This window comes from Prionailurus bengalensis, chromosome B3, assembly GCF_016509475.1.
Source record: "Prionailurus bengalensis isolate Pbe53 chromosome B3, Fcat_Pben_1.1_paternal_pri, whole genome shotgun sequence".
NCBI lineage: Eukaryota > Metazoa > Chordata > Mammalia > Carnivora > Felidae > Prionailurus > Prionailurus bengalensis.
This window is the reverse complement of record NC_057355.1, coordinates 5,048,040-5,060,196: the sequence shown is the minus strand read 5'-3', so window position 1 is coordinate 5,060,196 and position 12,157 is coordinate 5,048,040. Positions and strand designations below refer to the sequence as shown.

General features: G+C 50.8%; 1 protein-coding gene across 1 annotated transcript; it reads right to left on the bottom strand.

The window, feature by feature from the left end:
• Positions 1–151: 151 nt before the first annotated feature.
• Positions 152–3,110, bottom strand: NMB (neuromedin B). Its single transcript, XM_043554688.1, has 3 exons — positions 2,899–3,110; positions 2,117–2,289; positions 152–424 (listed from the first exon to the last, which is right to left on the bottom strand). The coding sequence occupies exons 1-3, from the start codon at positions 3,053–3,055 to the stop codon at positions 260–262; spliced, it is 495 nt and encodes a 164-aa protein (XP_043410623.1). The 5' UTR covers positions 3,056–3,110; the 3' UTR covers positions 152–259.
• Between the last annotated feature and the right edge of the window lie 9,047 nt (positions 3,111–12,157).

The window sequence follows — 12,157 nt, the reverse complement described above, 5'->3', positions numbered from 1 at the left end:
ACTTAGGAGTCCTCAGGAGGCTGGTGTCGTGAAGTTTTCTTGGCTTTTTGGAGCCAGCTCCATCTTACTGAGCATCCTGTCCTCCAGTCTTTCGGCCCCCCTTTCCCTCCCATGCCCTCAAACATAGCTGGAAGGAGAGGATCAGACATGCTTCATAAAGAGCTGGGTTTTATTCACAACTTCAACAGGGAAGCAAGAAACACAGCAGGGACGTAATTTGTGTCTGCATTGGCAATATTCCTGGCGACACAACCAGAAATCACACTAATGGAGTCACAGAGATTTGAGGCCAGGTTTTACGTCCAGATGGGGCCACTGCCAGGGTCCCGTTCAGCTCCTCCCCTGGGAGGGCACGGTCCAAGCCACGTCGTCGTATCTTCCTCATTAATGGTGTCACTTCTGCACCGCTCGCACCAGCAGCCTCCTGTACCGAAGGGGAACACACAGAAGAACTGAGCTGGGCGGAGCGGGGAAATGACAGGGGCGTCCTGCCATTCCTAAGTGCTAGGCGTCCACAGAGGCAGGCAGGGGCAGGCTCTTAGCCTAGGCAGCCTCCCCCTAGCGCCTTTCTCCCAGAAGAAGAGGTGGGAGGGGTCGGGGTGGTGGTTTTCCCAGGGTGACAGCCCAACCTCAGAGTGATCATGACAGTCAAGGAGATCACAGAAGTGAAGTCCATGTGCGTGCCTGGCCCTGGGCCAGTGTCAACGTTTTCCCTCCCCCGCCCTCAGCTCTGCCCCAGACCTCACTTCTGAAGCCCCATCCTCTAGTGCTAGGTACTGCTTCCTCTGAGACTTGCTAGTTGGTCTGCATGCTTTAGGCCTTCGAGACCAACAGCCCCAGCCAGAGGTGACATCATCTCCGTTCAGACTCAGCCAGCCCAAGCTCCTGGCCCTTACATCTGAGGTCCCCAGGGGCTGGCAATTCTGTGCATGAGGAGGACCAGGCATGCTGACTGGGGCTGGGGTTAGACCTTCTCTAGGGAATGCCCCCTCCCTTCCTTCAAAAAGTGTGCACTATATGCTGGGCACAGTGGAGGCATGAAGGTGAGTCTGTAACAGGTACTGCTGATAGCTCCTGTTTACGAAGTGCTTTCTATGTGCCAGAGTTCATGCTGAGCATGTGACACAAAAGGTCTTGTTTAATATGAGATGGGCGCTATCAATCCCATTTTATAAATGAGGAAGATGAGGCTTAGAGGGGTTAAGTGACATTTTTAAGGTCACACAGCTACTAGTTAGGTTAGGAGCCTAGCACGCTGTCCCCAGAACCCACATTCTACCACATTACACTGCCTTCTGCCCACAGTAACAAAGTACCGGGAAGGTTGTGTGGGGTGGGGACCGCCTCAGGAGCAGGGAATGAAGAGCTGCCCTTCCACCAGGCCAGAGACCAAAGCTGGCTTGGCTCTACTTTGGGGTCTTGGATCTCATAGGTCAGTGGTTTATGACCAAAGGTAATCTGGCTCCCTCCCCCGACCCCCTCACAAGAAGGCCTCTGGCAATGTCTGGAAAAACCTGTTTTTCTGTTGTCACAACTGAGCAGAGGAGGATGCTCTAGTGGATAGAGACAAGGGATACTACAAACTTCCTACAATGCACAAGACAGCCCCCACAACAAAGAATTATGCAGCCCAGGATGTCAAGAGTCCTGAGGTTGAGAAACCCTGCACTGAGGGTCACTGAGGCAGACGAGTGACTGGGAAGAGCAATGGTCAGGGCGAACAAGGTCTGGACTCCGTCTTGGATGCTGACTCTCCTCCTCTCTGGGCCTCAGGGTCCCAACTGTAGCCGTAAGTATCCCCGAGGCACGGCAAACGTGGACAGCTGGGGTGGGGCAGGCCTGGGGGTGGGGGGCACGTCCTGCTGCAAGAGGCTGGCTAATCCTAGGCTGTGACTTTAGACTGAGGACTCGGTGAGGGGGAACTTCTTCCCTACTGGGAAGGTCAGCTTCCTTTCTTCAAAGTCTTCTCCCTTTGAACTCTGGATCATGGGGAGAGCCTGGAATCCCTGGCTTTCTGGGGCCCATCATACCTTGGGGAGAAGTCACACCCTAAGCCCCGGGCTGGAACCAGGAGCAGCTGGGTCTCTCCTGGTCCTGAGGTGGGAGCCTGGCTCACCTGGGGGTGAGGTGCTGGGCTGCTAAGGCTCACGCCCAGAACTTTCTTTAGCAGGAGGATCCTGGGCAGATCGTGACTCAGCTGCCGTCTCTGGTCCCTCAGGGAGATGTGGGGAGCTGTTCCCAAGAGGAATGGGCTGGGGGTTTCCAGGCTCTTCTTGCCCATGAAGTGACCTAGAAAGGAGGTGCCAAGGCACAAGGAAGGTGGAGAGAGGATCCCATCTCAGTGGGAAAGTTCCCCATCTCTCCCAACTTTCAGTTCTCATGGCAGGAAGACCCACGGGCAACCTTCCTCCTCCCTCTCCTCCTCACCAAGGAGCCACAAACACCCCGGGGTTGGTAGCAAAGCCCACCTCCGCTTTTCCTGAACAGGAGAGGATGGCACAGCTGGAAGGAGGGAAACTCTGCCAGCTGTGCTGCCTGCTTTCCAGGGGCCGGGCGAGGGCAAGGAGGAAAGCGGAGAAGGAAGAAGTGTCTGCCAGGTGCAGGGGCAGAGAAGACACACCAGAGGACAGAAGAGGATTCAGTAGACTCTTGCCTAAGGCCAGGGGCACCGGCTGGCAGGCAGATCTAGCATCCAGCCCCAGTTCTGCTTTAACTGGCTGAGCGATCTCAGCCAAGTCACTGAACTGTCTGGGTCTCAAGTTTTCCATCTATTAAATTAGACGGGTTCCAGGGTCCTCATCTGCACAGACACCAGAGTCCGTGGCTGAGGAACGGCCTGAGAAGGGAAATGGGATCCGAGCACGGAGAAGGGCGCTTGCGCGGGTCCCGAAGACTTACCGGTGGCCCAGAGGTTGCCCCGCGGGTGCACTCGGATCTTGCTGGCCCTGCTGCGGGGCTCCGGAGAATCCCAGCTGAGCGGCGCGGCGCCCGCAGCGAGCAGAGCGAAGAGCAGGAGGCCGCCTAGCAGCCGAGCGCCCCCCGCCCGCAGGGTCATGGCTGTGCCCTCGCCGAGCCTCCGCCTCGGCGCGCTTCGCAGCCACTACGGCCGGGGCCCCAGCCTTCCCTCCTTTTAAACCCGCGCTCCTGGGGGGGGCGGAGCCTGCTCCGAGGAACCCGCCCCTGGCGCGCTCGCGGCCGCCCCGCCCCCGCAAGATGCGAGGCGCCGCGCCCGTCGCTTCGGCCACCGCCTGGGTACCGCGTCCGCAGGGCGGCGGGCGCCCAAGCCCACTATCTTCAGGCATTGGACCCCCCACTACGGGGAGGGGGGGGCGGGGCGAAGCCCGTTCCCCTGGCCGCCCCCTCGCCTCTCCCACTGGCTTTCGGGCCACGAGTGGTTACTTCTTGGAGTCTCTCATTTATAAGGGTAGAAGTGGGGGCGAGGACACTGGCGCTGCAGTGCCCAGCAAAGTCCCGGGCACCAGGCGAGCCATAAAATGCCTGCCAGCCCTTCCCTCTTCAGGAATACGACCCGTGTTCACCCTACTCTCGGCCCTCTCACCGCCAGCTCACCAGAGGTGATGTCGAAACCACAGCAGGTGCTGGGGTGGGCAATGCAGAACAATGGATGGGGGGATAGTGAACACCCCTCGCCCCAGGAACGGACGCTCTACTTGGGGGGCGACCAGCCTATCACTTCGGCCGAAAGCGGATCTCTGGGTCAGGGAAGTAGAAAGAGCACCAGACCAAGAGTTCATATGCAAACCGTGTGACCTCGTTGAAGCTCACTTTCTTCGGCTGAAAAATAGTAATAACCACGTTGCCCCGTTTTTAATAATTTTACATTTCTTAGCACAGTCACGTTGTGGCAGGAAGCAGCAGTCCTGCAGACGGCGCTCTCACAGCCAGCACTCTCCTCCTCCCAAGTCCACACCTGTCTTGGAAAGAACTTTTGGGTCAGTGGCATCACTTAATGAGTAAGACACTGTGCTCCAGAATACTACTTTTATTTCTGCTTAAAGGTTCACTAAACACCAATGTTCGGGAGCATCAAGGTAGGCACAGTAGGGAGACAGAGGGTAATTCCCAGCTGCCAAGGGAGTTTACCGTCTCATTGGAGAAACAGAGCACCAAAGGAGTGAATGATGGGGGAGCGTGAGTGCAGACCAACCCGGGGTTCTGGGCTCTTCCCTGAAACACTGCACAGTGTGGCTGTGACAGAACCTACGCCCCAGTGTGGCTCAGTAATGCTGCTTCGTATTATTAATCTCACACGTATCCAGCGCAGCACGGGCTGCTAACTCTATGGATCACCATCCTAAACGGGGAAGTGTGTATGAGAGGCTGGTTGTCATGCTGAATTCCCAGGAGCATGACATACAGGACAGGGACACTCCATTTCTGGCCCTGGCTTTTCCCCCCATCTCCTTGCTTCTCACCCCCCACCCTGGCATTTACACCTCTCTGCATTCTTGTCACTGTTTAGCTGTGGGGTACAGATATAGCTCTTATCACCTTTCCATCGCAACTCCCTCTGTGACCCCCTCCCTCTCCTCTGGCCCACGGATGTAGAAATTAGTGGGAACACACACGAGGAACCTTATTTGGAACCTTATTTGGTAGGTTTCTCTCTCATTTTATAACTGGAAACAGGCTCAGAGGTTGAGTCACTCGCCCAGACGTCACACCAGAATCAGACTTCGGGTCCGCTTGGATCACTCTGTCAGGCCCCCAAAGTCATGCGGGGCAGATGCTATTTCCCTAAACCACACCCACTCCCATTTTACCATCAAAGTGTAACCATCTCAAAGCTGGTTTGGATTTCACAGGGGAGAAAGGGGGCAGGCACTGAATTTAGAGTTTGCCCTCGCTTCTAAAGGTGACCCTGGGACCGTGGGTTCTGCTCTGACAGGTTCGTTTACACTCCAGACAAGCCTCCTCTGTCACAGCATGGGTCCACAGCTCCAAGACTGTCCCCAGGTGCCCCCAGGGGGATCATTTTATCTGTCAGGCTAGCACGGCAAGCACGGGGGCCTGAGAACCCTGCAGAAAGAAGCAGGGTAGCAGCCCCACCGCCAGCCATAAAACACTGTCCCAGGGATGAGCAGCACTAGGCAAGCAGAGAGGGTGGCTTGCCCAAGACCACGATTCCAAGCTCGATGCCCCAGTGAGTGTGCTAGGCTCTGAGTTTAGAACGAGGACCTCGAGTGCCCGCTGCCTGTTCCCCAAGTCTACTGTGACGGCAAGGGAAGTCTAAGGGCCGCCATCCCACTGGGAAGACGGACAGTGAATCATCTGGAGGCTCGTGGAGAAGCTCTTCAGTGCTCACACTTGGCCCTTCCCAGGTTTCTACAACATTCAAGGATATCCGAAGGCGCAGAGAAGATTCATAGGACAATCCAAAAGATGATTGAGGGGTGAACGATACACGGCAAATCCTCTTATAACCGATGCCGACGAAACATTTAAACTGCACCATGGTTTTTAATCAGAGATGGCTTTGAACAAAGGACACATGTATTACTCTTTGCTATATTTTCATTAAATTAGGATCAATTACAAGTTACATCTTTTCACAACTGCATCTTCTCTGTTGTTGTTTTCCAAAGGTACTTACACGCACGTTCCTTTGATCACCGACACTATTTTGACGTAGCAAAGACCGGTATGACGCCTGTTTTATAGATGGGTTAACGCAAGGACAAAGCGAGTCAGTCACACAGAAACTAATAAACAAATGGAGAAAACCAGAGTGCACTTCACACACGCGAAAGGTGCGGAGGACAACGGGGGAAGGGAAAAGCAGAAACTCGGACACACACGAGTCTGGTGAAAAGGAAGGACAGTAAACCCAGAGCTGCTCAGAAAAGGACGCTGTAGGAGCACCGGTGGCACACTCTTGAGCACAGATCTGTGCCCGTGTGGGCCGGGAGGCTGAAGAGAAGCACACTGAGCTGTATCTCAGGTCCTGCTCAGGAAAGCCGTGTAGAATCAGGGAAACAGCAGAATCCTTAAGAGAGGAGAGGAGACTCAGGGACGGAGGATACAAGTTCTCAGCCAGAGGGAGCACGTAAAGATTAGCTAGAAAATCAGAACACTAACCGTTAGTAAGGAAATACTGCAGAAACCGAAACTGCCAAAACACAAAGTGGTTTTTAAAGGCAATATTCAGAAAAAGAGAAAATCCCTCCATCTGACAAAGTGAGGGCAATCCCAACGGTGGCTAAGGGGGCAAAGCAGCTGCTGCTCAGGGACGTCCCGAAAACCCGAGAGAGGGGGCGGCCCCAGGCCCAGCACTCGTGTTACCTGGGTGGAACCACCATGTACTTCAGGGGACATTTCAGCAACGGAAATAAATACCCCTTAAGGTCCAGAGCGCCTCACTATTTCTGAGCGATTCGCTCATCTGAGCAAAGCCCACACGACAGCCTAGAGCCTCTGAAGAATTCCCACGAGCCCTGTAGGCGTGGGATCTATTCCAATTGAAAGGGTCTCATCAGATGTGACAGAGGTACAAGGACAGGGTGATGACCCCTAACAGCCTGACATGAAAACAGCAACAGGCAGGTCTCTTAACTTCTGGTTTCTCTTATGTAAAATGCAAGTTTATTCTGAAGACTGAATGAGAGAAAATAAAAATCTGTCACAGATTCAAAAGCACTTAGCCGAGCACATGGCAGACTCTAAGTACCCTGTCTTATTAGCTGGGTCCTGGGAAAAGCAGAGCCTGCCTCACATCTGAAGCCCATTACAGGGGAGGGAGGGGTCCCTGGGTAGCCTCTCAAAGTGTGTTGACACCACAGTCAGCAAAATGCCTGTTACACTGCAAGCTGTCTGGTAGACTAAAAAGGCTAGCATATTGACCTCAGCTTTTGGCCCGTTCCAAGAGACAAGTGCTAGAGTGATTTCTCTTTTTTCGCTTAAATAAGTTGTCAGGCTGACCACTTGGATCAAGTCTCATGCCAGGGATTTAGTTGCCCGCCTGACACAAATCCAGAGTACGAACTCTCTTAACTAGACTCCTTGATTTAAAGCTGGAATCCAGCTTATCAATCTAAATCAACTGGCCAATTAAAGGAAAGGGAAATGACTCTTAACCAAGAGTAGGTACCATTCCAGAAACTCCTAAGATTCGTAGAATAGGGATTTATAGTTTAAAAATCATATTCTCTCCCTCCACATATGGTATGTATACATATTCAATGTAATATAACTGTATATGAGAGTCATATTCAATATAATGTAACAGCATATGAGAAGGAAGTCAGTCTTGTTTTTACAACAGAAACGAGAAAAAGCAAGAGAAAATATTCTTTGCTGGAGAGGATGGAGGTTGCATATAACAGACCTGGGGGGGAGTTGGCCAGAATGGAGAAGAGGGAAGAGATTTTATGTTTCTTAAAAGAGGCCATGAGTTTTAAAAGGTTAAGGAACACCGTTCTACAGGAAAGGTGCCGGGGGCTCCTGGCTGGTTAGACGGGTAGCCGGTGTTTGGCGAGGTGGCTCTGTGCGGAAGCGGCCGACCATACCTGTACTACAGAACGTTCTCTGGAACAGTTACATGGAAATCATGAGGCTACTCAACGTAGAGATTACTGCAGAACATCACCCAGTGCCCTTGTGGTGGGGTCCCAGAAGAGAGATGTCTTGGTCCTCGTGTACCATTACAAGGTTTTTTGGCGTTGTTGGTGGTTCCATTTTATGTCCATTCCATAAGGCACAGAAACGACTGCCTCCCTGTTTACATGAGCCGGAAGGAGTTGCGAACCAAGTCTACGGACCTCCTCTGGCAGACGGCAGAATGTCTGACGGGTCTTGTGAGCACTAACCCACCTCTCATTTCATCCTTTCCTCTCCCACACTTGGTCCCACCCTGGACTCTTCAGTTATGTTATATCTAATCACATGGTGGGTACCACGCGTATCTTGATAAGCTGTTCCAAGCCCTTCCTGGAACAAATCCTTCTGGCACAATTTATTTATGAATCAATAAATCTAAAACGTGCAAAGCACTGTGACGGGGAGGAGAGGGTACACAAGGATGAGCCAGAGGCTGGCCTTGCCTCCACGCCTCTCAGGAACCCGTCGGGATGTGGGACACACACATGACGCACCGCTCTGAGCGCGCTGTTTAGGAGGACGTGGACAACGGGGAGGGGCGGGCTGGGAAAACAAGAAAAAAAGAAAAGAAAAAAAGAGGGCTCAAATCAAGTCCTGACGGCACCGAGCAAGAAGCACTAGCAGAGAATGAAACACACTCCTCCCCTGAGCTCCCTCCGCGTCTGTAACCCCACTTATGGGCGCCCTGTGGGAAAACTGTTCACATGTGGCTCCGGTTAAGGCACGGAGTTCCTAGCAGTTCCCTGCCTTACTCAACTTTGTACCCCCAGGGGCAGGACCAGACCTGGCACAGACTAGATGCTCAGTAAGTGTCTGCCGAGTGCAAAAGCTGTTAGCAGGTGGAGAAGTGAGCAGGCGCTCCAGGCAGAGCGACCAGCATAAGCAAAGGCTAGATGTCTATCCACTGAGACCAATGTCAAGGGTAGAAGAGCTGAGAAAAAGTCCTATATGACACTCGGAAGGCAATGTCTTCACTATTAAAAAAATTTTTTTTTTAGTGTTTATTTGAGAGAGAGAGACAGAGAGACAGAGAGACAAAGTGAGACAGAGTGCCAGCAGGGGAGGGACAGAGAGAGAGGGAGACACAGAATCCGAAGCAGGCTCCAGGCTGTTAGCACAGAGCTGGATGTGGGGCTCGAACCCACGAACTGTGAGATCATGACCTGAGCCGAAGTCGGACGCCTAACCGACCGAGCCATCCAGGCACCCCCTTCACTATTTTTTTTAAAAATAATTCCTGCATATTCTAGTCTTTAATGAACATTTCTTAGTTACAGAGAATTCCTTCTATGCCCAGACTCAACACTTGTGTGTTAAGGCTCATATTTGTTGTTTATTTCTAAAAGTCTATCTGGTATTACTTATAGTTCTAGTAAGGGAGAATGCTAACAAAGATATACTTTGCCAGAAAATAGTCTGAATAGGCCATCCTGACAGACAGGGGCATCTTGAGGAAGGTGGACAATCCATTTAACTGGCTAGAATCAGCTGGATCATTCCAGAAGCTCAACAGTGATAAATGTCATAAGAAGGGTGCCCTCAGATGCTGAGATAGCCCTACACATTGTCCTTACAGGTTGTATGGACTTGGTAACACACGAGAACAAATGACCAAAATATGCACTTAAAGGTCACAGAGCCTTTACTCTCAGCCTAGGCTCTCTGAGAAGCCTCGGACTCCTTAAGAAAGGTGACAAACACCAATGCTTCTCCCGCGGAGAAAGAAAATGCAGGAAGAGTCCAAGGACGAACACAAAAGGGAAGAAAACAGGATTAACATAAAAAATTCTAGAAAGAGAACATGCTGTTTAAATGGAACCACGGGGAGAGAAAGTTTTCAGATTCAAATCTGGCAAGAACAAGATAATGTACTGACTAAATAACAGGAAAGTGCAAATCACTTTAATGATTCATATGCTCTGCCCCAGAATAACAGCTCAACAATAATGCTGCCCTAAGTTACCGCCTCTGGCTCCAATGCATGGTTACGCCGAACATTTAGAACAAGCTACTAGATGTTACTGGGACAGCACAGTACAGCGTCTGTAAAACAGCGCCCCTGTATTAGAGGAGCCTGCAATTTGATGGGGGAACTTGCAGCCATGTCCACAAACTTACACATCATTTATGGTCCAAAAAGAGACACTTTTTAAACGGGGCACTAAAATTAATTAACAAGTGGAAATAATCTTGAACAGGCACAGACTGGCCCGCGGCAGGGACACTGAGACATAAAGTCACCAAGCAGAGGGAACCACTGACTGTGTTTCTGGATTCAGGTGATGGCAACGAGAAGTGGAATGACAGGGGTAAATGTAGGGCTTTTAAGTGACTAATAAATATGGTGGGAAAATGAAAAATCTATGTGACCACTCCTGCGAAGAAAAGGTGAAATCTGGAGGGGGAGTTTGCAGGAATGGCTATGAGCTTAAGTTTAAAGAGGGGACAATCAAGTGGAAGCATCCAGAGGGAACAAAGAGACATGGGCCAGAAGTGAGGACAGGTATTTGCGAATAACTTGTAGAGAATTCCTCGCTGGGCTGGTGACAGTTGGGTGAGTCACAGCCGAGAGGCAACCCCAAGATCAAATTCTCACTTGAAGTTTTATTGATCTTGATGGCTCTTGGATCCCCGACACTCACAACGGGCAAGCCCTCCGAACTGCCCGCTAGCCTAGCCAAATCTCAAAGAGCTTACAATTCCATAAAACACCAAAATGAACATCTCTGGTGTGTCAGCCATTCTCGAAGAGCTTTTAGAACACATTATGCTGACTGATAATACAATTGCCCAGCTCTAAGTCAGTCTTAGGTGTTAGCACTAAACTAGACAATATACAAACGGATAACATAAAACCTCTCTCCCAGAATAATCTTTATTTTTGGCTGGTAGAGTAATTCAAATATTCCTGAATGATTTGATTGCTTTGCAGACAAATTCAGCTGTTGCCTCCAACAAGAGCATCCAGCACAGGAGCAAAAACAAAACTGGGTGTGAAAATATGCAAATGAGGAAAATATTACGGTCTCAACTGCGTAAGCGTGTACGGAGAAGATATCTGGACAGCTGAGGATACAAGTACGAGGATGCTTACACTCAGGCAAGCTAGGATCACAAGGCACCCCAGGGGCAGCGAAGCACACTGCTTCTCCAGGGTAGTCCCCAAGAGGACGCTACAGAAACAGAGCCTGGGCAATCAGGCCAAGCAGTTAACCCCCGTCCTCTGCGGGCGATCAGGAGGGAAGAAGTGGAGTGAATGGCAATTTCCTACCGTTCTGCACACAGGAGACTGCTGCCACATTCTCGTGGCGCAGGAGAAAACCTAAGGACAATATAAGCTTCACGGGCAGATTCAAAGGAGCACTTGTTAGCAGGGATTTGCCAAGTTTCATACTCGGCTGAGATCATTAAGAGCCCACGTCCAAAGTCTTAAGGCTAAAGCCTAGTTAATGGATTTAGGAAGGCACTACTCCCTATACGGGAGAGCTTCAGAAGATTAACTGTTCTGATTTTTAAACTGTCTCTGTTTTTTAATGGTAATTCCATCAGCATTAAAGTGTGGACTGATTCCTACTTCAGCTGAGCAAATAATGGAACCTGCTCATTTACCCCACACAGAAAATTTGCTTACTTTCAGGTTTCACATTAATACAAGAAGAGAACAAAAAGAATCAAGAGTACTTTGTACTTAAAAACACACTGGCTTACCCTACGCTAGCCATTTCCCGAACTGCCTCCATATTAGAAGAAGAAAAACACAACTGGGCCTGGCATTCACCGCCTTAAAACCCTGCCTCCCTGAAGTCTGCATCAGAGAAAAGCGAAGCCAGGCACTTAAGAGAACAGGTTCAGGCAAAGTAGTTTTTAAAAAGCAAGGAGCGGGGCGCCTGGGTGGCGCAGTCGGTTAAGCGTCCGACTTCAGCCAGGTCACGATCTCGCGGTCCGTGAGTTCGAGCCCCGCGTCGGGCTCTGGGCTGATGGCTCAGAGCCTGGAGCCTGTTTCCGATTCTGTGTCTCCCTCTCTCTCTGCCCCTCCCCCGTTCATGCTCTGTCTCTCTCTGTCCCAAAAATAAATAAAAAACGTTGAAAAAAAAAATTAAAAAAAAAAAATAAATAAAAAGCAAGGAGCATGCCTGGCCTCCAGCACCTTCCTCTGGCTTCCTCCAGATGCCGAAACACACTGCCACCGTGTAGAAAGGGCTGAAGAGTCTCAAGTGAAGAAAAGGGCAGGAGCCTTTACAGCACAGTGAGGGTTTTCTGAACCTTCCAGCAACACAAACCGCGTCTCTACCCATCTGGATCACACCTCAGTGAAGAATCAATTTCATGGCTAAGAGATTTCCTACGAATGTCAACGGGCATTGCTGCTCCACAAAAACAAAAACAAAACACACACACAAACAAGAAACAGTTGTTGGTATCAGGACAACCTTCTTAGCTGAAGGACTGTTCACATCAAAGTCTGTACCTCCCCAAGGGTGCTAAGAACCGGCAGAGGAAGGCAAAGCTTTCCCGACAAACACAAGTCAGGGATAAGGGG

Excerpts from the sequence above, each read along its gene's own strand:
- NMB (XM_043554688.1), bottom strand. The coding sequence starts at position 3,055 with ATGACCCTGCGGGCGGGGGGCGCTCGGCTGCTAGGCGGCCTCCTGCTC. Across the intron at positions 2,290-2,898 it reads GGGCAACCTCTGGGCCACCG|GTCACTTCATGGGCAAGAAG; the intron begins GTAAGTCTTCGG and ends CCTCCTTTCTAG. Across the intron at positions 425-2,116 it reads GCCCAGCACCTCACCCCCAG|GAGGCTGCTGGTGCGAGCGG; the intron begins GTGAGCCAGGCT and ends CCTTCGGTACAG.